The sequence below is a fragment of the Lipophrys pholis genome, assembly GCF_963383615.2.
Source record: "Lipophrys pholis genome assembly, chromosome: 3".
Lineage (NCBI taxonomy): Eukaryota > Metazoa > Chordata > Actinopteri > Blenniiformes > Blenniidae > Lipophrys > Lipophrys pholis.
Window position 1 is genome coordinate 32,266,790 of NC_137627.1, and position 22,993 is coordinate 32,289,782.

General features: G+C 42.4%; 1 protein-coding gene across 2 annotated transcripts in view; it reads right to left on the reverse strand.

The window, feature by feature from the left end:
* Window positions 1-22,106, reverse strand: part of LOC308107491 (CD166 antigen homolog) — a 53,326-nt gene extending 31,220 nt beyond the window's left edge. Inside the window, exon 1 of one of the 2 annotated variants that reach the window (XM_080459840.1) lies at window positions 21,770-22,106. In XM_080459840.1, the coding sequence (XP_080315966.1) occupies window positions 21,770-21,833 (64 nt within the window). In that variant the 5' untranslated portion in view covers window positions 21,834-22,106. The remainder of the gene's footprint in view (window positions 1-21,769) is intronic. The other variant, XM_080459841.1, reaches the window with a different exon arrangement.
* Window positions 22,107-22,993: the final 887 nt, after the last annotated feature.

Here is a 22,993-nt window from a genome sequence, read left to right on the forward strand (position 1 = left end):
CTTTTTATGAGGGAAATGGTAATGGTTGGTAACTTTCTCCTTGATTTGGAAAAATTCTGTAAAATATACAATGAATAACACTTGCTGCTCTTCTTCACTGTGTTGCTCAACAGAGACATGCTGAAGCCGGTTCCTGCAGAGTGCAGGGTTCAAATTGGAGAGGTCATCAGGCCATCACAGGTCAAACACACACACACACTCCCCTACGGGCAATTTAAAGCCACTGATTAGCTTCAAACCTGTTTTTTTTGGACCGTTGAAGGAAACCAGACGACTCAGAGAAACAGAAAAATGTCAAGTCCGGACTGGTTTCGGGGATTTTTCTGCGTGCAGGGAGTTCTAACCACTGTGCCAACGTGCAGCCCTCTGCTGCTTTACATTTTTTATAATTTCATGTATTTTGTAGGGCTGTCGTAAATAACACGTTAACGCAGATTAATCTATCATCAGGATTAAAAAAATAGGCCGCTGATCCGGTAGTCACAGAACCAACTCGATATGGACGACGCAAAGCAGCATGGGGGTCGTCAGGATAGGAAATTTGAGTACAAAAACAACTGTCGACTGACTTAAAGTCTCATGCACACTCTGCAGGAAGGAGTTTTTCTTTTCATCGAAGCACTTCCAGCTTAAGCTCCCACATTAACACGACACAAACGTTAGTCTGGGATTCTGCTGACTGTTGTCAAGTTTTCTCAGTAGCTGCTGAAAAAGGAGCAACAGGAACATTAATATTTAGAAATGTTGAGTCTTGAGTCTGTTTGCTCATGCAAAACGAAACAATTAAAATAGAATAAAAATTATTGATTTTTAATTGTGATTAATTGGAATTAATCCACAGCAACCCTGTGATTAATCTGATTGAAAAAATTTAACAGCACTAGATTTATTCTTTGTGTTTGACTCAGAATCTCTTACTGACCTGGAAACGGAAAATTCTTAACAAATTCAATGAAACTTAAGGAAACAACCATTTTGTGTCTACTGAGTTATATTATCATACAATTTTGCCTCCAGACATTGTGATGTTGGACAGTAGCCCACAAAAACTTTAAATCCTCACAATAATTACACAAGAAAAAACATGCCATTGACATCTTTAGCTTTAAATATAAAACAGGTTGGTCAGAGTTACAGGCGCTTTGATAAATGTTCTAAATTGTCTTTATTAGAGTGTGTGGTATAGTTTCACTAACACAGATGGACAGATGAACGGATGATAATCAAATATTTGATCATCATATATTTCAAAGTGTGTCCTATAAAAGCTCAGACTTATCAGATTTAAATACGCAATTCACTGAATAAATCGAACATACTCTCTTCCCAGACTAAAAGTTATTTTTTCTTGTCATTTGTAAGAGCTGGATAGAAACATTACTAAAAGCATTACTGTGGGTTACAGAGAATATAACACATGAAGTTGGCAATAGAAAATACAGTTTCATTTGAATTTTCTCAGCTTTTCCAGTTCGTCGACAACTGAAAACTGTATTCATATGTGTTCACATCGTCATCTTTAAATAATAGCTGTTTTGTGAAATTAGTCAAAAACTTTCTGTTGTTGATCTGAGCACATGACTGTTTCAGCTCCACGGGAGACATTTTCGTTTGAAAACAAGATTCTATGAGCCAGAGGATAATAAAAAAAAAAAAAAAAGAAAAAAAGCCCTCGCTTTTTGCCAGGCTACACTGAGCAGAGCCATGTTTGTCACCCCCAGGGCAAAAACAAGCCTGTGTTCTGCCAAGGAGGAGGAGGATGGACAGCCAGTCGAGAATTATGTTGAGTGTACAACACACAGTATTATTAGTCTGAGTCTATTAAGCATAATGGCTCCTCTTCTTCACCCCAGCTGCATGTACACATTTTTAGACTGCTGTATTCCAAAGCCAACAAAAGCATTCATGCTTGGCAAACAAAACACCCAATCACACAATTTCAAGATAATTCTGCATGTTATTCAGGAATAAAGAAAAAAATCTGGCTAAGCTCTAATGTGCATGTAAGAGGTTTAACAAAAACTACGAATGCGGAGACATAGCGGAGTAAAGCGTCACAAGGGCTCTTCAAACTTCTTTATACCTCCCGAGAAATGAATACCTGCCTCACACTCCGCCCGCCAGATATAGCATGCAGCGTCCAAAATGTATATATTTTCGAGCGCAAACGACGCTTCCTCCTCCAGGCCCGGAGCAAAGAAAACAGTGTTCATTTTCTGCATCATGTGTGGTCTACACCCACGGACCGCAGCAGGCAGGAGCGGGGCTAATGCATCGCCCGCAGTCTCACCTGTCGAGCTGCCTATTGTTGCCTTGTGACTGAAAATGTTGGCTCCATTTTCTCTGGTTTCAGAGTCGTCCCGAGGAGGGTAGGGTACCTGTGCAGACGTGCTGCTGGGGGATCGGGTTGCTGCTTCTGCCTCTCGTCAGGGATAGAGACGAGAGGACAAAGAACGAGAGCGGCGCTGAGGAAGGAGGGAATCGTTCAGTTTGCTTTCAGGAGGATTATGCTACTTGTTGCTACTTACTGAAGAAAACAGCATGCTATCAAAGAAAAGTCTTTGATTTTTAATCCATTAGTGGGTTGACACCTATTTCTAATCAAATAAACAACAAGAGAAGCTTTTTTTTTTTAATTGAAAACCATGATCCCTTTTGGATATTTTCAATGACAGTTTCTGTTGGTTTTTCTGTTTGATGCTAAATTTGACAAATATTTTAAATTGCTGGCTCTGCTATCAATGAAATTTAACATTATGAAGACTTTTAAACCATTGAATCTCCGAAGATCTCTGGTCCCCCTGAAAACATCGACCTCGGTTTGTTCACAAACGATCTTTCTAGCAGGCAGGGTGAGAGGACGTGACATAGTGCGCAATGCATTCTGGGTAGTAAAGAAACAAAGCTAACCTCGCGAATCAGAAGAAGCAGATGCAGAATGAAAAAGTTAAAAAATATCTCGCGTTCAGACGTGGAGTAGAGAGGAAGAAGTAGAGAGGAAGACGTTTATTGATATCTGGTCTTAAGACTATATGTCACAGTTGTTTGTGGCTACCCATTAGCCATGAGCTAACTAGCCTAGCCACCACGGGCCAAAGTGGGGGGACTTCCGGTTTCGGTTCGGACCAATTAATGAGCTGTATTTCTTCTTTACTTACTCTCTGGTCAGTGTTTGTTTTCAGACGACAGCGCCCCCAAACCAGCAGCTGTTGTAATTGCGTGACATTTTCTAAGCGTTTTGATCCGGTTTCTAAAATGGTGAAAATACACTATGTAACCCACTGGCCATAGACTGTCTGGTTATATTTAAACTGTGTGCACCTGTATCTGCAGTTATTTAATATATTTGTGTGTTTTTAGCAGTAATGAGAGGCTCATTTTACCTGCATCATGCTGGGGAAACTGATCAGAGGAAGACCTGGGGGGGACTGTGAGGAGTAGCATATAGTTTTATTAATTTTTTTTTTGTTATCTGGGAGTTCTGGTTGTAAGAAGTATGTCCATCCTGTCAGGTGTGACAAGCTAGAATTAAAAGTGTTAACGCCATTAAGAGAATTTAGATACTTCCCGCATCCTTTTTGATTGTCTTTGAACAGACATGCATTGTGCTGGTTAGTTTAAAAGTATTGTTCAATGTTTGCGTCTGCGATTTCCCAGAATACCTGTTGATAAGCCTCAAGGTAACAGGGGCAAACACTGCAGCTGCTGCAGCGCAGCCACCGACAAAATAAGCCCAAAGGAAAAAGCAGGCCCTTCACTACACCTGAAAACAAAGGGTGTCCTGTGATTGCACTGAATGCAATGCATTGTGGTCCATTAAGAACCATTGTTTTCACTCTGCTTCACCCTGTTCAGATGAAGGATTGAAGAAAAACAGATATTTCCTCTTGATGTTTCAGATCGTGGATCTCTTCCATTAAATTGAGAGTGAAGTTAGAATGGCTCAACGTGCTGTCACATCAACGCTGTTTGACCCATTATTCCCATTATTGAGAAAAACAGCAACCAAATGGACCTCGGACTGTCAGGTAGATTGTTAAAAATACACGCCCTTAATCTCCACCAGACAACTCCAACGGAGCGACACAGAGAATCAGTACATCTAAAAGCCAAGAGTATAGAAACACTTAATCTGATTTTCTGCATCATTATTAATGAACTATCACTCTCACTTTGAAGCCGGATAATAAGAGACGCAACAAAGATTTACAGGAAACCACAACAGACACAAGAATGCTGTGCATTTCTCCTTTTGATTAGGGAGGGAATTTATGAGGACAATTTAAAAGGGTGCCTTTGTCAAGTATTTTAATAAATGATGTTCAAGTTACTCTAAATTGCTGCCTCACTCTCAAGATGCTGACGGCACAATCAAAGCAGACAATTTGGCTTTGATTTAGCCCAAATTAGTCAGCAACACTTCAGCAAAGAGAGCAAAACTAACAATTGTAAAAGTTTTTGTCAGCGCTGCGGCTGCAGGCAGAATAAATATTACCATAAAGCTTAAGCTGTGTCCATGCAATTAGTGGGGGGAAAACATGCGCTCACCTTTTTCTATGTAGGATACATGTAGGGTAAGCCAAACGTTTTGATGTATGGCTCACATTATTGGCGGTATCGGGAGTCATTTTGCCACGTTTTTCTCTGAGCGAGGCAGATGGGGAAGATAAAAGCACATTACAAGAAGGGTGATTATCACTCTAAATGACTTGCCATAAGGTTTCCCAGAAATTGATCTCGTGGCATGATCGTTAGTCTTTGAAATGTTCTCCTCAGCACACTCGACCACACGTGCGTCCGTAAAAACCCGTCATAAATTGCATTCAGCAGATGAGCGGCACGAGAGCAGGGACAGCTCTTAAGATTGCAGCTGGCTGGAGCGATCAGGTGGTAAAGTGCACTCAGAAATCATGTCCATTATGTCGTGAATTATGTATTCGTAGGGCACAGGCCACGGGACCCCGGAGATGGGAGATGCCTGTGGGCAGACTTGGGACAGATCATGGGAGCGCTCGCCATCTTGACTCTCAACGTCCTTCAACAACTCCCATTAATGACATACCATTAAAGGCAACATTAGGCCATTAACAAAGCTCTGCCCCGCTGCTTCCTGCTTATCCATTAACCCTTTCTAATGCAGCTCTGCTCCGAACATTTGGCAATGACTTCATTCTTCTGTTTCCAGGAGTCCTCGCATTAGCTCACCCAAGTGACTGGACTGGAGAGATTTTTTAAATTCCCCCTCAGTAGCAGACACGAGCAAAAGCTAATGGATCTTCAAGTCTTGACTTTGCCACAGTGACCCTTTTTCTCGAGTAAGGATTTGTTTAAAAAAAAAAAAAAAAAAAGAAGAAGCTCCAAGGATATTAAATCCTCCTCCACATAACCACTTTCCTTCTACCTTCAAAGTCCTTTTCCTAAAAATAGGCCCAGCTTGCAAGCAAATCGCTGGTTTATGTCCTGTAAAGGATTATCCAATCATTCCCACCTATTAAAATGGAAAAAACTGGGCACCACCAACCTGAATCTGTCGGCGCTGTAGATAACACCCAGTTAGGGTTTTGACATGAGGCAATGATCAGACAACACGTTTCCTCCATTAGATTTCTCTCAGAGGACAGCTTTTATCAGACAACAACTCATCTAAGAGACTCAACCTTTTCCAACACTGAACTATTACCAGAAATAGTAAAACTGTGATCAAACCCAAAGACACCTCCAATATTAACATAATTACATTTTTACTTTTGTTTCCATGCACATAAAGAATTGAAAATTAACTCCACGCTCACCCTCATCAGTAGTCAATATGGCAACTCAGTTCTCTCATTTCTGAACTTGAAGAACTCAGAAAAGTCTATTAAATGTGCTTATAAGTTTATTTTAAGGTTACTTTTGTGTGGCGGAGGGAGAGGCTTTGGCCTATTAACTCTCAATTCAGTCAATTCAGATGTGTGATTAGAAGCCAGTCATTCATTCCTAATTATTTCTGAGTAATTCAAATTTGATAACATTTTTATTCGCAGAGGAGCCTTCAAACTTTATTAAACTGGAGCATCCTACAACCTTTATTGAATTTGTCCCGCTCGCCTATGCTAATGATGAGCTTTGCATCCGCATGTAACTCTGCTCCTAATCACAGAGGCTTTGAATTTAACGTAGTTAATCTTGTGGCGGCTGAAAGACTTCGGAGAGTCTTTTGGGGTCTAAAAGTTCATCTGCATCTTAAATCCAAAGACATATTTTTGATCTCGGGTTGGACTTTGCCAGTTGTTTCTGGGTTGCTAAAGAAACACATTTTGGCTACAGATGTCATTCCTGCCATATGTGCAAAAGTTTCAGGGTTGTGCGTCATTAATGTGATTTGCAGAGTGAAATACCAGGAGAGAAATCAGTATTTGATGTTGCCACCCATTGTCTTCAAAGCAGCATCAGCTACTTTATTTTTATTTGTTTGCAGAGACATGCATGGAGGTTGTTACAAAACACATTGGATTAGCAAGCACACATTTTCTGCAGCTGTAGTCCAGTTCAGATCTCTTCAGGTGACCCACACAGACTTGATTATATTAAGATCAGAGCTCTTTGGGAGGATGTATCATCACTTCCAGGACTCTGATGTCCTCTATATGCTAAAGGTAGTTCTTATAAAGCACTGGCTGTATATTTTGGGAGTTATTTTCCTCTACTGTGGAATGAAACTGGAGCCAGTCACACACCGTCCTTCTAGTATTACATGATGGATAAGTAGGAGTATATTACAGCCGCCTTAAATGGCGGTAAAGTAATGCAGTTTTTGGATTTCTCCATATTGAAACGGCCGAACAGCAGTTCAGCTGGATGCGTCTGTCTTGAGAGCAGGCACCTGATCACGTGGTTTGTACGGGTGATTCTCTGGTGATGTTTTCGTGTGTTAGATGAAGCACAGATGAATCCAGTTTCTCAGAGGATGAGGCTCGCTGTTTGAAAACTCTATTTTTAGCCAGCATAATTAAAATTACAGGCCCTTTCATTCCAGCACTCACACAGGAGTATAATAAGTCCAATTAGGGTCTAAAAATCCAGCCGAGTGATAGCAAAAATAATTGTTTACCATCTAATAAAATAGATGTAGAAGATGAGACGCTCACGATGAAGCTGGCAGCGAGTAACGTTAATGATTTACTGAGGAGGGTGAACTGATATCCCTAAATCTGAGTGCCAGAATGTAAATCTCACGTTCTTAAAACGTTCCCATGCTTCCACCCGTGTAAGGACAGACGCGTGAACGGCCAGCTTTAAAATTATTCCTGACACATTCAAAACAACCTCCTTGACATCAAAGTGCTTTAACCAAGTCTCTCCACAAGGCATCACATCAGACACACGAGCCATAAAGCTGCCAGCCCGTTCGCCTGCCTGGAGCTCCGGCGCCTACAGGAGCAGGACATACTTCAGGAGGAAGAGTCGACTCTGGATTACACTGGGAATATCATTTGTTATCACTGGCATCAAAATCCAATGGGGGTCAACGTCATTAATATCCTCCAGGAACTGAATGTGATTATTGCCACTGATTAAAGCTTTATGACATTAATCAGACCACCACAACCCCAAAAAAGTCAAATTTCTAAACTCAGAATTGGTTGTTTTGTTTATGAATTTATGTCTTTAGGCCGCGTGTCAATGAGACAGACGTCAATCTGAGTTGTGAAGACTGAGCTGCATGCTAATAACCATTTTCTGACATTTTATAGACCGAGACACTCCTAAAAACAACAACAAAATTAACATAGTATGATCAGTTGGTACAGTCAACACTCATTACGAGCCCTGCACAGAATCTACTTATTTATTTCTTTATAACTTGATAAATCAAATCATAAAGTTTTTGTTTCCTTTACTGGAACAATCATTTGGTCTATAAAATGTCAAAACATAATGAAAACTGTAGTTCAAAGATATTTTACTTTACTATCATACAAAAGAGGAAAATAAGCTGAAACTTGCTTATTTTTTTTTTTTTGCTTGAGAAACGAGTGATACTAAATATCCATTAAGAATAGCAGTTGGTGATTAAATTTTTTTCCCCCAGTCGATCATCAAGCGTGAAACGGTTTGACATGCTGCTTTCGTGGGGATACTTCTGCTCCACGTGTTTTAGACATGAAACCCTGCTGGAGGTTCAATATGGGAACATTCCACAAAGCATCTTTAGAAAAGAACCTTCTCACTGATTGAACACTGAGTGAAGTGGGATTTTTTTCCCCACCTCTTCATTTCATATTAAAATATTAGCCCAGCTGGCAACGACAGATTCCACTGTTTACACAACTGCAAGCAGCTTTTGTTCAAGTCAGCGCCTGTCTGTCTGTCTGTGTCTATACGGCGGCTGCTCCCCTCTCCTGGAAGAGCGGCGGGCCCCACCCAGTCCCGGCCCTCCCCTCCTTCCCTCCCTCTGCAGGAAACCCTTTGAACATTTGCAGAGCCGTGGTCCTTGAGGAGCAGTTGTGTTTACTATTATACTATCTGTATGGCCATATTACAGTTTCAGGTGGTGCCCGAGGATACCAATCAAACCTGCTGCCAAAGGCAGATGAAGGCAGATGGATCAAGGCAACAAAACCACACGCAGAGCAGTGGAAAAAAAAAGGAAGCGGAGTAGACAAATGTGGCCGGAGCCCATCACTTTCTACGTGGGTAAACAAGAATGCATCCACTTATCGATCCTAAAGTGCTTCATTAGATGCAACGTGAGACGCAGACTAATATTTTCCCAACAACAAAAGGATGATTAATGGAAAAAAAAATGTGCAATAGCTGTGCTATTGTCTGAATTTGATGCACGGCGCCTACCTTTCCGTATTGATAATGTATGCCTTCTTACACTGTACACAACACAAAAGGATTAACAGGTACATATTTTCATTTGTTCGGCAGATGGCTCCGGTAGCTTTCATCTTTGGTAATTGCCGCGGCGAGGCTGATACTTTCGCATTAGTTGGGCAAAGAGTCGCGTACGCCAGTGTGCACTCATAATGACAGAGCTGACCTTCTAACCCTTCGCTGTGAAACGGAGCAGGCAGCGCTCCCCATTCCAATAAGGCAAACAACCTGGTTGGTATTAAGAGGGCATGACGCTTTCAAATTGTGTCCTGCTTCGGCTTTTTGGCTCGAGGGGGGTCCTAAAGCCTCTGCTGGCTAAACAGAGCGCAGAGCGGTGGGAGGAATACATGGAATGCAGATAATACATACAAAGGATTATGTACCTGCTTGCACATCAAATCTGTGTGGTTACACATTTAATACCCACGGACCAACATCTGCTTTGATGGAGCGCTGTGAAAGGCTGAAGATTAACATGCGCTTTGACACCGCCGAATCTTCCTACGACTTCGGGACTTTCAGATTTACATGGCGAGATGATGCGTGTGAGTGCGATTTGGCTGCAAGGTTCGACTCATGTGAACACCAAAGGCCTCAAGCTGGGTTTGTGCGCATGGGGAATCCGTGGACACTTTGAAAGGAGAAATTGTTTGCTTGTGGCCGATAAAATTCACTTATATCCAAAAAAGTGGATTTATCTCTTGTCAGAGCAAGGTCACTAATAGTGTTACCCCCCCCCCGCCACCCTCAAAAGACACATGCCAGATAAAACTGTCACAACAAACCCAATTTTGCTCTTCTGTTTGCATCTTTTGTTTCTGTAAGATGAGATAACCATTTAGTTTATACAGTCCCGCATATGTCACCGTCATCTTGGGTACACAGGACCTTCAAGGCATAATAATTTCATTAAGAGTGGCTATTACATTTTCTACAACCATCAAGACATGGGGAGAAGCTATACATCAAGGTAAGTGCTTTTAACCGTCCGCCCAGCAGCCGCACTCTTTAACCACTTCCCTACTGGTTCCTGGTCTGTGTAGTACATTGCAAACAAGAGGGGAAAAAGCCCTGCAGATCTGTCTGTGCTGCACCAGTGAAACAGTCAAACTCACCAGAAAAAAAAAAAAAAGAAGACAAACCTTGTCAATAAGCCCCCCCAAAAAAACAACCCTAAAAAAACATGGTAGCATCTCTTCTGCAGCTTAAAGATGTTCAAAATAACTGCAATGTGGCCTAAAGAGCTCAACACTGAAAGTCTCCATGGGAATGTTCCCCCTGCAAGCACACTGAGTCAACACGCTGTTCAAAAAGTCCTCTGAAGCAATGAGCTGCTTCGACTGCAGGGTCAGACAAAAAGCTCCAGGGCGGAAGCTCCCCCGAGAGCCCTGCAAACCGCAGCCGAACCAAAACACCTCTGATAATCAGGAATACCTGGGCTGTGCACGTTTAAACAAACCTAATCCTCGTGGTGCCAGTATCTGTAAATATGCAACTTTAGAGTGCTTTCAGCCCCCCCCAGGAGGGGTTCGATCGGCGCAGGTTGGTCGGTATGAAGATGCACCCTTTAGGGGTTAAAAATATCTCTGAAAGCCGCTGGGTGAGACAGCCATGACCGAAGTTGACAACTGTTATCTGTCTCATACTTTGTAGTTTTCAGTGGCATGTCTCAAGAGACAGAAGGCGGATTGAACATTTGATGGCTCCAGCTTTTCCTCTGTGATCTGCTGGTTTTTTATTGTTTTTTTTACTTTTTTTTTTTTTACCTCTAAGATTCAATATCTTTGTCGTCCTGATCTGTCTCATCACAAAACTTCAAGTGGTGTTTACTTTCTGTATTTTCTCAGAAATGACTCACCAAAACAAGAAAAAAAACCCAGCTCTGGGTTTCTCGACATTAAAAATACTCAGACCAGGAATTGACATATTTGTTCCAGAAGGCATCATCATCATCATCATCATCATGACAGATCAGACTAATAATCAAATGCCCGCAGATTTATTTCCATTTAGTACTAAAGTGCCCGGTGCTTTTTGCAAATCAGCTTATTGACATTACAGAAAAGGATTATTGCATTTTTTTTCATTGCATCTAATTCTAATAAACAAAAAACTTTTTGCTCTGAGTCTCTGTCACAACCAATAATGTAATAATGTCCAATAACATGCCACCTGCCAATAATGGAATAATTCTGCCCATTTTAAATGTAATAAAGCCAATTATCTAATCTAATAACTTCACAATAGTCTAATAGCAATAATATTTTTGCTAATTAATCTAATATAGTAGCTATTACATAAAATTGGAATAATATATAAATAAGGCTGCATTTCTTGGCGATACAAGTTTTTTGCAGGTTTTGTTCAGTTTCATTATCATAAAGTGCCATTAGAACTTTCTTTTAATTATGGTTGTAAAAGAACCTTTGGTATTTCATTACATTATTTAGAAGTTGCTCGTTATTGGCCATTAATACATTATTGCTGCTTCAGTCCCTTCTGTGGTTTTAATGCTCATTACTCTATCATCATAGCCTTTTAGCAGAGCGGAAAGCGCACATTTTAAAACTGCTCAAAGATCATTATATAATCTTTGTGGTTATGTAGTTACACATGTACACTTAATTTTGCCTTGATCAAAAAACAAGGTTCAAATGCAGGTTTCAAAAAAGATTTTAAATTGTGAAACTACTTCAATGTATGCATTCTTTAATATATGTTTAGTTCCAAGAATATTGAGATTTCATCAAGTCTTCTTGAATAGATGATTAGAAGGTCTTTCTGATGGTAACAATGTGAAAACATGTCAGTTAACCAAGCGTTAGCGTGCTAAATTTAGCTGAGTCGCCAAAACACTTTGTAAAACACAAATGAAATATAAACATTATCATCCACATCGTCACAACCATCCTAAACCTCATAATCGTACTTTTGTAAACTGCAAAAAATAAAAAAAGAAAGCTTGTCAACTGCCTTCACATTCTTCGTGTATTAATAGAGAGAACATGCGTATTAGCAGACGTAATGACCTGAGATATGGAAATGCATTCAACACAAGACATTACAACAAGGAATGTCTTCACTCGAGCATGATATCTATGTAGCCTTCAGCAAAAAGGTAACGAAGTTGTCCAATTACGAGAAACCTGCTGGGAAATGCAAGCTCTCTGTAAAAAAAGAAAATATGCCATTAAATACAAAGTGGGACTGTGGTGCCACTGTGGATACGGCTATGGACGAGCGTGCCGTGGCAGGCCCGCTGCAGTACCACAGGTAATCCTGAGATTTCCTCGCAAAAGAGCTGAAAATCCAGCCTGCTTCACCCTTCATGTCCTAAACTTATGCTCGCTACACCAAAAAAACAAAAAATTACCACTCGTTTTTCTCTGTCACTTTTGTTTTTGTCTGACCCTGAATATTGGGAGTGAAATCACTATCATTACACGAGGAAATGATGTGTCATCTCTTCTGTATCTCGACTTGTATGAGGAGAAAATGAATGGCGGCATAATGGGTGACGACTCCTTCATCTTTCCAAATTAAACTCTTCAAAATTCATCCTCACCCTATACACTGCCTGTCTCAGGGGCCAATGCAAGTCATAGGTGATCTATTTGACATTCCAGGTGGTGCTTTTTTTTTTTTTTACCTGTTCCCACCCTGCAGTCACACTGCAATCAGAGCCAGACATGTTCAAGTATTTGCATTAAAGGAACAGGAACACTGAAGCGGATCATTAAATTGCACAAGTGGGATGCGTAATGGAAATGTACCCAGGAACACAAGGTTATTTAACCCTTTAGATCAGGGGTCTGCAACCTGCGGCTCTGGAGCCACATGTGGCTCTTTGGCCCTTCTGCAGTGGTTCTATGAAGCACTGCAGAAGGGCCACTGCAGTGCTTCATAGAACCACTGCAGAAGTTCTGCAGTGGTTCTATGAAGCTTTCACAAAATTATACCTAAATATACATTTTGATAGGGATGTCCCGATCACACTTTTTTGCTCCCGATACCGATCCGATTTTTCAGAATTTAGTATCGGCCGATACCGATACTTTCCCGATCCGATACTCACATTGCTATTGCAAATATACTCAATAGTCAATTTTTGGAGCAACTAAGGTGTCTGAAGCTAAAAGCACTATTTGCAGAAGCTTTGTTTAGCTAGAAATTATTGTAAAACTCACTTATTGAATCAAAATTCCTCTCTTTCTCTATAGTTGTTGTAAACTGAGGGTACATCCACACGACGGAAAAACGATCTTTTCCCTCCCTGGCCTTCTCCCAAAAAACCGTCCACACCTCACTATGAACACGGCTCAACACCAGGCTTCAGGGCATGTAGTACACATGCCAGGCCTTTAGGGGCGCTGTGACTCACCAAATACAATAAAAAAAGCAGAAGAAGACAGACCACATAGAAATTTAGAAGTAGACTTCTGCACATAAACCCCTATATATAACTCTAGTTTTATAGGTCTATGAACCCGCTCCGCCTGCTTCTAGCTTCTGCAGCTCGACCGGAGCTTCTAGTCCGTGATTGTTGTGGTTATTAGGTGACGTTGCGGACTGCGGTTTTTTGTTTTTTTTTTAGATCGGCGGGGTGATCGGCTGGATTTGCCACATTTGTCGCTCACAAATCACTAATATCAGCCCCGATCCAATATCTACCGATCTGATCGGGACATCCCTAACATTTTGTCTTGTTTTCATTTTATTTACACACACACACAAAGTCATTTCCAAAAAGACATAACTCTCGGCTAAAAAGAGCTTTTATAAAAGGCACCACATAAAATAGGGGGAAAATAGCTAAAACCACAGGAAATGGAGAAATATACATTGAAAACTGAAACTACAGGATTAGGATTTCTAGAAAAAATAACCTTAGAAATATAGGGGAAAAAAGAGCTCGGTGTGTAGAGCGGTCGTCTCCCAATCGGAAGGTTGCAGGTTTAATTCCCATCTCTGCCTGTCTACATGCAGAAGTGTCTTTGGGCAAAATACTGAACCCTAAACTGCAAATGCAGTGTGAGTAGTTTGTGGTGGTCGGAGGGGCTCATAGCACAGATTAGCAGCTTCACTTCCGTCAGTCTGCCCCAGGGCAGCGGAGACTATGCACGTAGTTTACCACCATCAAGTATGGAGTGAATGAATAATGCAATGTAAAGCGTCTTTGAGTGTCAAGAAAAAAAAAAACATGCATTATTATTAAACGTGTTTTGCGGCTCCAGTTAAATTTTATTTGGTGGAAAGTGACAAACATGGCTCTTTTGGTCATAAAGGTTGCAGACCCCTGCTTTAGATTGTAGGACAACTCGTCCACGGACAGCAGCCTCAGAGGACAATCCTGTACAATGTACTTTTCCATATTATTTCTAATTGATACGTTCCGGCTCTGACTTATCAGTCATATTTTAATGATGTTTAACATGCAATGTCGCTACTGTCTGAGCCCCGCAGCTCGTTATTGTGTTGGAAGGCGCTCTTACGTGATGCACCTGAACACATCACTCAAAGTTGTCGGCGAGGAAGATCAGTCTGTTGTCCGCACATTAAGGTGTGTTAACAGTTAAATACCTCTCCGTGCACAGTGACTGTACTTTGAAATTCAATCCTTCAAATCAACAATGCTGAAAAAGCATGTAACGTCGCTACTGTTTGAGCACCGCAGCTCGTTAACATGTCGGAAGGCCAGTTTGCGACATGTTAACGTGCAACTGAACGCATCACTCAAAGCCGTCCTCTATGAAGCGGCGTTTTAACTTTACGGCTTATTTGCTTTCAGAAATACATTTCTTGCCCCTGTTGAGTTTGCGCTCTGGGCAGCTGCCAATGTTAATGTTTTTGTGTCAAATATACTTAATATCTTATGTTTTTGTGTCCAATATACTTGATAATCCTTCCAAATGTGTCAAATATAATTTGAAATCTAATCCTTCAAATCAATAATGCTAAAATAAATTGTATTGGACGAGTTGTCCGGAATCACATGGACGAGTTGTCCGTTCACCGACCCTTTACAGTGTCCCATTAGAAAACTAAGTATTGCATCCAATTATCAGACAAGCATCTCTTCACCCTTTGCGTTAGGTCTCGCAGCTGAACGGCTGAATGCTTTAACAGCGTTTTTTATCCGGAAACATCTCGAACACATCCTGCATCGGGCACACCAGCGCTTGTCGGGGTAATTACCACGTGAACAAAAGCCACCACTTCACTTCCTATGATAAAAACCTCAAGTTGGATGTGAGAAAATAGTGGTGCTACCCCTGGTGATTTAGCCTGCAACAAGACAGTTTTTGAGTAACAATCTGTAATGTGCTGTGACTATTGCATTTCTGTGCACTTAATCGTAGGTCTTCTAACAGTTCCCTCATTAGGAAGTACATGCCCTGAGGCCTGACATGAAGTCTTAACTGTTCGAAGACTGGAATGTAAATAGATCTGGCTTTTAGAAGGAAATAAGTACTCCTAATTCATGTGGCTGCGCATTTCAATTAACCAATTTTTGGGGGGGACTAAATACCTAAATTGTTTACTTTAGCCTAAGTGTTCCCAGGTTTTTTACATTATTTTTAGGTATATATTTCCACTGTTCATTTTTATTTATTTGATCCAATCATTGGTTTTGAAGGATTCTTATCCTATCTTTTGTACATTAAAATGTGTCTTTGTGGTGTTGCAGCTTTCTTGAATCGGTTCTCAATGAGTGATTTTACTGCATTTGTGTTTCATTGTGACCAAAAAAAATCCCGAAGAGTTGCATTTGTAAGGACTTTTATTTTTTCTTCTCCCAAATGAAGAACTGAATGTTTTTTGTGAACTTTTGGCAAAAATAGAAGGAGTTCTGTGTGGCAGTTTATACCAAAAAGTAGCTTGAAATCCGTGACGAGAGAACGTTTAACAACCAGATAGCAGCTATTTTCAGAAAATAGCCTGAAAACCTACCAGAACCTGGAATTTAAAGAGAACTCGTACGTGCATTTTCTTCAGGCAACGTGTTCTATACCGCTATAAGAAGCTGCTGGAAGGGAGTCTCAAATGTACTGATGGATTGATGACCCAGGGGTCTGCTATAACCATTTAATTTTTCATCTTGTTTGCTTCTTGGACACTACCGGAATGATGGTCTTTTAATTCCGTGTAGTGATATACTCTCGCTCTCCCCTGTGAAAAGAGAATCTCCCTGAATGAGAACTCCTGTCTCCTCCAAGTTCAACCGTAGCAGCATATAATCAAAGATCGCTTCGGGCACTGCAGCCTGCTGCAGCAGTCTGTGAAGGAAGGATGGTGGACATCAGCACAACACAAAGAAACAGCTTTCAGAATGGCAAGAATGTGAATGCTGAGGTCAAACGCAGACACAAAACTGTTCTGTTGAGTCCCAAGGGCGGGACGAGACACGGAGCAGCGCGATGTTTCATGAATGAAAAACTGCTAAACACTGTCAGGATGAATAGAGTGACTTCCCACTGTTGCGAAATGGGCCTTTGAATCCAACAGAGGGTGATTCAGAAATGAATGCAAAGACAAAACTCGGGTGTCATTTTATCAGTTGGCCCGAGGCTTTAAATGAATGTTTCACCTCTTCCACAAAAGCTGTGTCAACCTGCGTGACTCCCCCGAACCTCAGACGAAGTCAAAAATAAAGGTTTGGTACCGCAGCAGCCTCCTGTCTTTTCAATGGGCTCTCATAAAGAGGCAGAAATAATCACTTCATGTGAGTTCAGGCATATATATATATATCAGAGGTTCACCGTTGACCCTTTCTTGGCTCTGTGAGAGTCCCTGCTGCTGGCACTCCCATGTGCTGTCAGCACTCTCAAGCTACTGCTTTGTCTTTGTTTTATCTGTAAGATTTTAATGAGGAAAAGAACTTAATTAAGTGTAATTTACAAAAACAAGGTCACACAAAAACCCAGGTCACAGCGGTTCCCTATTCACATGTCCACGCACCCCTCACAGGTTATTCCCGAGAGGCTCGGGCTCCGAATAATTAATGAAGGCCAGTCAAAAGGATTCATTAAACAGAGCAATGACTCTAATGGAGGGTTTGAACAAAGCTCCAGGCCCTGGTAGGGACTGGGTGTGGCCACGGGCTTTTCATATGGAGCAGAGATGCTTCTCCCCCAGTCAGGTTGCACACGTGAAGAGCGGGGACCGGCATCAGCTACTCTGTGGCCTCTCCGGGGTGTGTGCTGTTCCATATTAATGACAAAGAGAGGAGCGGGAGCAAGAAGTCGCTATCATACACTCATTTGTTTAAAAAGAGCCCGCCTCACAATACAGTCGGCGGGAGTCCACAGGAATCCAGTGAAAGCCGGGGGATGCGTCAATGACAAAAGGCAGAAACAAGCTCACTTTTTTTGTGTCCCTGAAACAAGGGCCGCCCAATTTCAGAGTGCCGTTCGTCTTTCACCGAAACCAAGGATGGCTTCATGCATTTCAATGGGGGTATTCCTGCATGAAGAAAGAAGCACCACTGCATAGCACAGCCATCACTCTCGTGTTGTTAAGTCTTTCTTTATGCCTGAAACAATGGGACTCTAGTCCCTCCCCTTGAATAACAAATAAACCATTACTTTGCATGGCAGAGCAACAAACCGGCGTGCCACGTGGAAAGAAGCTCTGGATGGCGAGGTCTACTTGTCGAAACACAATAAGGATCCATTTAAATGTGTTCTTACACTATAGTAGGCATAAAGTGTCAGACAAGTGTCGCGTTTCAACAATGTTTCTCCACTTGCTCGCTAGAATGAAGCTAGAATCAAAAATGTAAAAAAATAATTCTAACAGAGATGATTAAAAAGTGAATATGTCTCCCACTCTGCCTTTAAATGTGAGGCCAGCCAATCAGTGAATTGTAATTAAAATTCACTTACTGCTGTTTTAGTGATAATCCTGTGTATAAAAGTGTCACAGGCGAACAAAAGAGCTTTATTCTCACTGAGTCATTGCCTGAGAGAGTGATTACTTTTGCCACCCAAGTCCTTTCATTTTCCCAAGCCAAAGCCACTCGTACATCTCCCGGCTCCACGAGTCCAATCGCTTCCTCTGACATGTAGGAAACTCAGCATGTTCATGTGGTGTCTCATATGTTGTTTTTTTTCCAGCTCACTAAATTTAGTCTCACAAAAAAAGGTGACTTTTAACAATGAGGTTTTCGAAACAAAACATTTTTTTTTTTTTTTTAAAGAGAGCTCTTTCAAAACGGCAAGTCCAATAATGACACTGAATCTGTTAACTTAAGCTCAACGTGAGTGATTGGAACAAACTGTTCTTTCAACAACTGTACACACAAACTGGTATCATAAAGAAACCCCCCATCCACCCACCTCCCTCCCTCCCTCTTCCTCCTCCTCCTCCTCCTCCTCCTCCTCCTCCCTTCACGGCCCAAAAAAACCAACACTCCTCCACCTGTTCAGTGTCCTGCTGGGGGAGGAGAAAAAAACAAGAGCCAGTGTGGGTGTGTGCCGCTGAAACTCACAGTGTGGTTGGTACAGAGCAGACAAAGACCAAATGAAAACAGTGCTACACGTCTATTATGAACTCTTGCATCACATATCACAGTTTCACATCGGTGCATTAGATTCTTCTTTCAGGATTCCAGGTTGCTCCACTTTAAAAATGTCAGCCCGCAGTATATGAGCGGGCCCCGGGCGGTGCACCATATGGTAAAGATGCACATGCCACAAGCGTGATTTCTCTGGGGACAAGCCGATGCACCGGCCTGTTTTTCCGAGAGACTGTCCTGTCTAAAGCTGCTTTCTCCTCCCACACAAGTGGAGCGGGTTAATGATCGACTCCAATCCGGCCTTCTCCCAGTCGCAGTTTGGCTATAAAACCCCACGCTTTAGTCTTTTGCTCCACATCAAAGACTTTGTAACTTCCACATTTAAATTTCATCATGACCTCGGGTTATTTTTAGTTTCACGTCACCCCACAAAACCTCCCAGCCTTTTTTTTTTTTTTTTTTGTAATATTTGGGTGGTTTATAACCGAGGTCCACATTTCAGTAGTTGTTTAGCATGATGCTAACGTCGCAGCTGTAAAGTGCTGCTGCCAGGGGCGCTATGAGGAATTCTGCACCCCCCGTGATGAGAAGTGACACCAGGCTCTCCACCCTAATGCTGCTCTAATTTACAGTACGACCTCGCCTGTCTGAACGGCCCCTCTTTTCTTTATGGATCCCATCAAGACACACGTAGACCAACATCTGCCTTGCTTTGTGCTTTTCATAACAGCATCTTGTCTCCCTTTTTTATACACTGTGGTCTTTTTCGTGCACAAAGAACACAAGTGGACGACGCTACAAAGGATCCCACTTCACGCTTTCCCTCCACATGCAGCGCCGAGAGTCCTACAGAGCCTGTTGAGAGACATTACGAGCTTCCAAATTTGGGTTAAGCATCCAGCAGGATAATGGCTTTTATAGATATCACGTTTGGGAGCGTTCTTTTAGCCCTTCTATTATAATAAGTGAATTGAAGCGTGGATTAATGGGAGATCTGCTGTAGTTTGTTAGCTTAAGATGTAAGGTTGTTTGTGTTTTGCAGCGCAGTTAATTTATTTAGACTCTGCAGTGTTTCCAGCGTTGAGTTTGCTCAGTGGAGACACATGTTTCCCGACATGGCCAGTTAGCCATTAGCCAAATATGGTCAACAAACTCAAAAGTATTGGCACCCAACTTTAACTACTTGAAGGGATTAAATATTAAAGCGATTGCAGAAACTGGAGTACTGCATTTTTATTCAAAAACCCATCTTTCAGTTGAGCTGCCAAACTTGTTATGAGTGCTTCTGAATTTTGCATGAAGGTATACAATACTTTGCAAGTCACAAAGAAATCTCTTTTCAAAAAGCAGACAAACACCAGCAGTCTTCAGACACGAAGAGGGAAAAATAAAAACGCTTTTAAACAAGACGAGACGTGCACAAGCGCACAAATCAACGGGCGAGCAAAGTCTTACACGTGTCCCAAACATACAATTAAAGCACTCCCTTCTCTCTCTCTTTTTTTAGTGTTTTTCCCCCCGTGCATTAACATCACTACGTTCACGGGACAAGTCTTGACATAACCTAGTTAAAGATGAAAGGAGGGAGAGTGAATCTATCTCAGGTGAAATTGGGTGACCCCTGTGAGAGATTAGTCCATTAGCAGAAGGGAGAGCCCCACTTGCCTGACAAGTAATACCAGCTGTGACACCGAGAGCTGCCTGCCTGTTAAGGAGGGGTTGGGGGGCACGTAGGGTGGCAGTGGTGGTGGTGGGGGAAGGGTGGAGACAAGGGAGTGAACAAAAAAAGAAGAAGACAGATGCATCTTCCAAGAGCATTTCTTCCCAGAGTAATTGGGGAATCTGGTTTCCTCTGCTTCATCATTGAAACACCAGTGCTGTTTTAGTTTTAATAAAGGTATTGATGGGAGTTTTATTGTAAATCTAAGACTCAATAATACCCCCCCCCCACACACACACACACACACAAACACATTGAACAAATTTGGTCCTAAAAAGGGTTTCTGTTCACTTAGTTGTTTCCCTCCTCGGTCCTTCCACCATCTGCTGTGTAAGCAAACACACATGTTTTGACCATCACTCAGGCAGCGTGTCAGCTAAGCATACAGCAGTGCGGACCATAAAGTCTAACCTCATTACCAACTCAGAGCACTCTCCTCTGGTCTCAAGCACACGGCACTGCAGCGGCACGATGGTGCGAACCCCCCCCCCCCTCAAAAGGAGCCATTCGTTTCCTCTCAAACACACAGCACCTGAGCCCGACATAGGTGCTGCGTGCCACTAATTCACAACAAGACGCACCGCCGTGGTGTGACGGGGTGAAAAGAGAGCAACAGAGCCGGATCCACCTCTCCGCCCCTCTCCCATCCGAGGAAGGACTTCCAGATTAAGGCTCTGCTGAGTGAGGGGAGCACGTGGTGCAGCTACCTGTTGGCCTGACTGAGCAGACAATATGGACGTCTTCGTATACACCCCCTGTCGATACCGCACACAGACTTTTATTCTTTTTTAAAGACAGTCTCAGGAGGAAAACAACCCTCTTAAACAGCAATCGATTCAAAATCACCCCTTTTTAAAAATACAGCTGCTGCTTCTTCTATCACACCCAAAAGTACAAATTTCTTTGCAGAAACTTGGAAGCAGTAAGTCAAGCGGCCCATTACAACAGCCCAACATCTTAAAGGTGTAATTGCCAGAGAGGAGCCTGTCAGGAGACCCCCCCCACCACCACCACCACCACCACCCCCACCCCTCAGTACCTTGAAGAGGCAGCCCATAATTACAATAAATCATACAGGATGTGAACGCAGCATCATTCAGATCAACAGCCTGCCTTAACAAGAGGAAGCGCACGCACAGGCACGCGAGCGCGCACTCAGACGCGTGCGCGTACTCACACACGCACACAAACGATGAGCCACAGTGACATCATGCATGTGGTGAGCTCACATCAGCACAATAAGCACATAATTAGTTCGTACACCGTCTAAGCTCACTTTTAAAATTCGCGTGAGTGCAGATTAAACCATAAACCTTTTTAATGAAATGAGCGGAGTTTTAAGAAACTACTTTATGTGATTACTTTTTTTTTTAAATGATGCATCTATAGTATCATTTAAGGTTTTTACGTTAAATACCAGTAAATATGACTTTTGAAAGAGGAAAAAAAAGGCAAATATTTTGCACTCATGTATCAAGGGCAGCCACACGAAATTAGCTTTTGTTTGTTTGTTTGTTTGTAAAATACAACTTGTGAGTTGGAAGCAGCGAGATTGGTGGTCGAAACGAGGTGTGAGAGCGGAGTTGGGAGTTGTAGGAGGGTGACAGCGGGGACTTGTCCGTCCTACCTGCCGGCTGGCGGCCGGTTAGAAGCAGACAATGGCTTACCTTGGCACAGGAGCGCGGAGGCGAGCGTCAGGGCGCACACGCAGCTGGCGGACAACAAGTGCATCCTTCTCACAAGATCCTCACACGAAGAAGAAGAGGAAGGAAGGGAAAAAAAGAGAAGAAACACTTGGTGAATTTCTTTCTTTTTTTTTTGTAGAGGTGGGTTAAATCAGTCTGTCCTCGCTGGAAACGCAGTTCACTTCACTTTTGGCTCTTCTCCCAACGTGACATGTGCTCGCCAACTCGCGCTCGCATCAGTTCTGGTGAAACAGGTAATTGCGAGGGTCTCGCGGACGAGCGCGAGGGCGGGGGATCCTGTCTGCAGCTCCGCCTCTGTCCCCCCCCCCCCCCCCCCCCACCCCCCCATCCTCCACATACTACTCATCCCCCTCCCTTCCTCTATTTCCCCTCGAGCGTCACCCCTTCCTCCCCTTCCTCCCCTTCCTCCCCCTTCCTCCTCCTCCTCCTCGTCCTCCCACTCATGCCTCTCCACCGCTTTCCTTGAGACCCCCTTCATGATCCCCTCCTTCTCCTTCCTCTCACCCCCTTTACTCTCATCTGCACCCCCCCACCCCCCTTCCCAGTCTAACATGCACTCTCATCCTCTCACACACAGATGCACACACACAAAGGAAATCTTCAGTCAAGCAACACCTCAGACTTGTGGAGTTCGAACACAAAAGCTTAACCTGCTTTTTTTCCTCTTAAATTCACCCTACAATAAACCCATTTTAATTAGAGGCCATATGTGGAGCCAATAGATATGAATTAAAATGATAATTGATCTGCCGAAAACATTCATATTTGATGCTTTTTTTTTTTTTTTCAAACAAAACCTATGATGAGCGCAAGAAATGTCCAAAGTTATTTTTACTGAAAGCCTGTCACTTTTCAGTGATTCCACAATCATTGTATGCTAATGCGTTTAGGTCACAGTGACGCTTTAGGTCTGAAGTCACAGTGTGACCTACAGTGGGCAAATGAGAAATACATGTTAGCTTTACTGGCAGATATATTAAAATATATATTTTTTTACACTGCAATATAATCTGTTGGTCAGGTTTCAGCCAACCTTGCATGAAATGAGTCTCACTGTTTTTTTATACAAACTTCCCAAAATGCACGTCGGCACAGCTTCAGTCTCCAACCAGAGAGACTTCACAATTTATTCTCAGCTAAAATGCAGCCTTTCAATCCAGATCATCCGTCTACCAATCCAGTCAA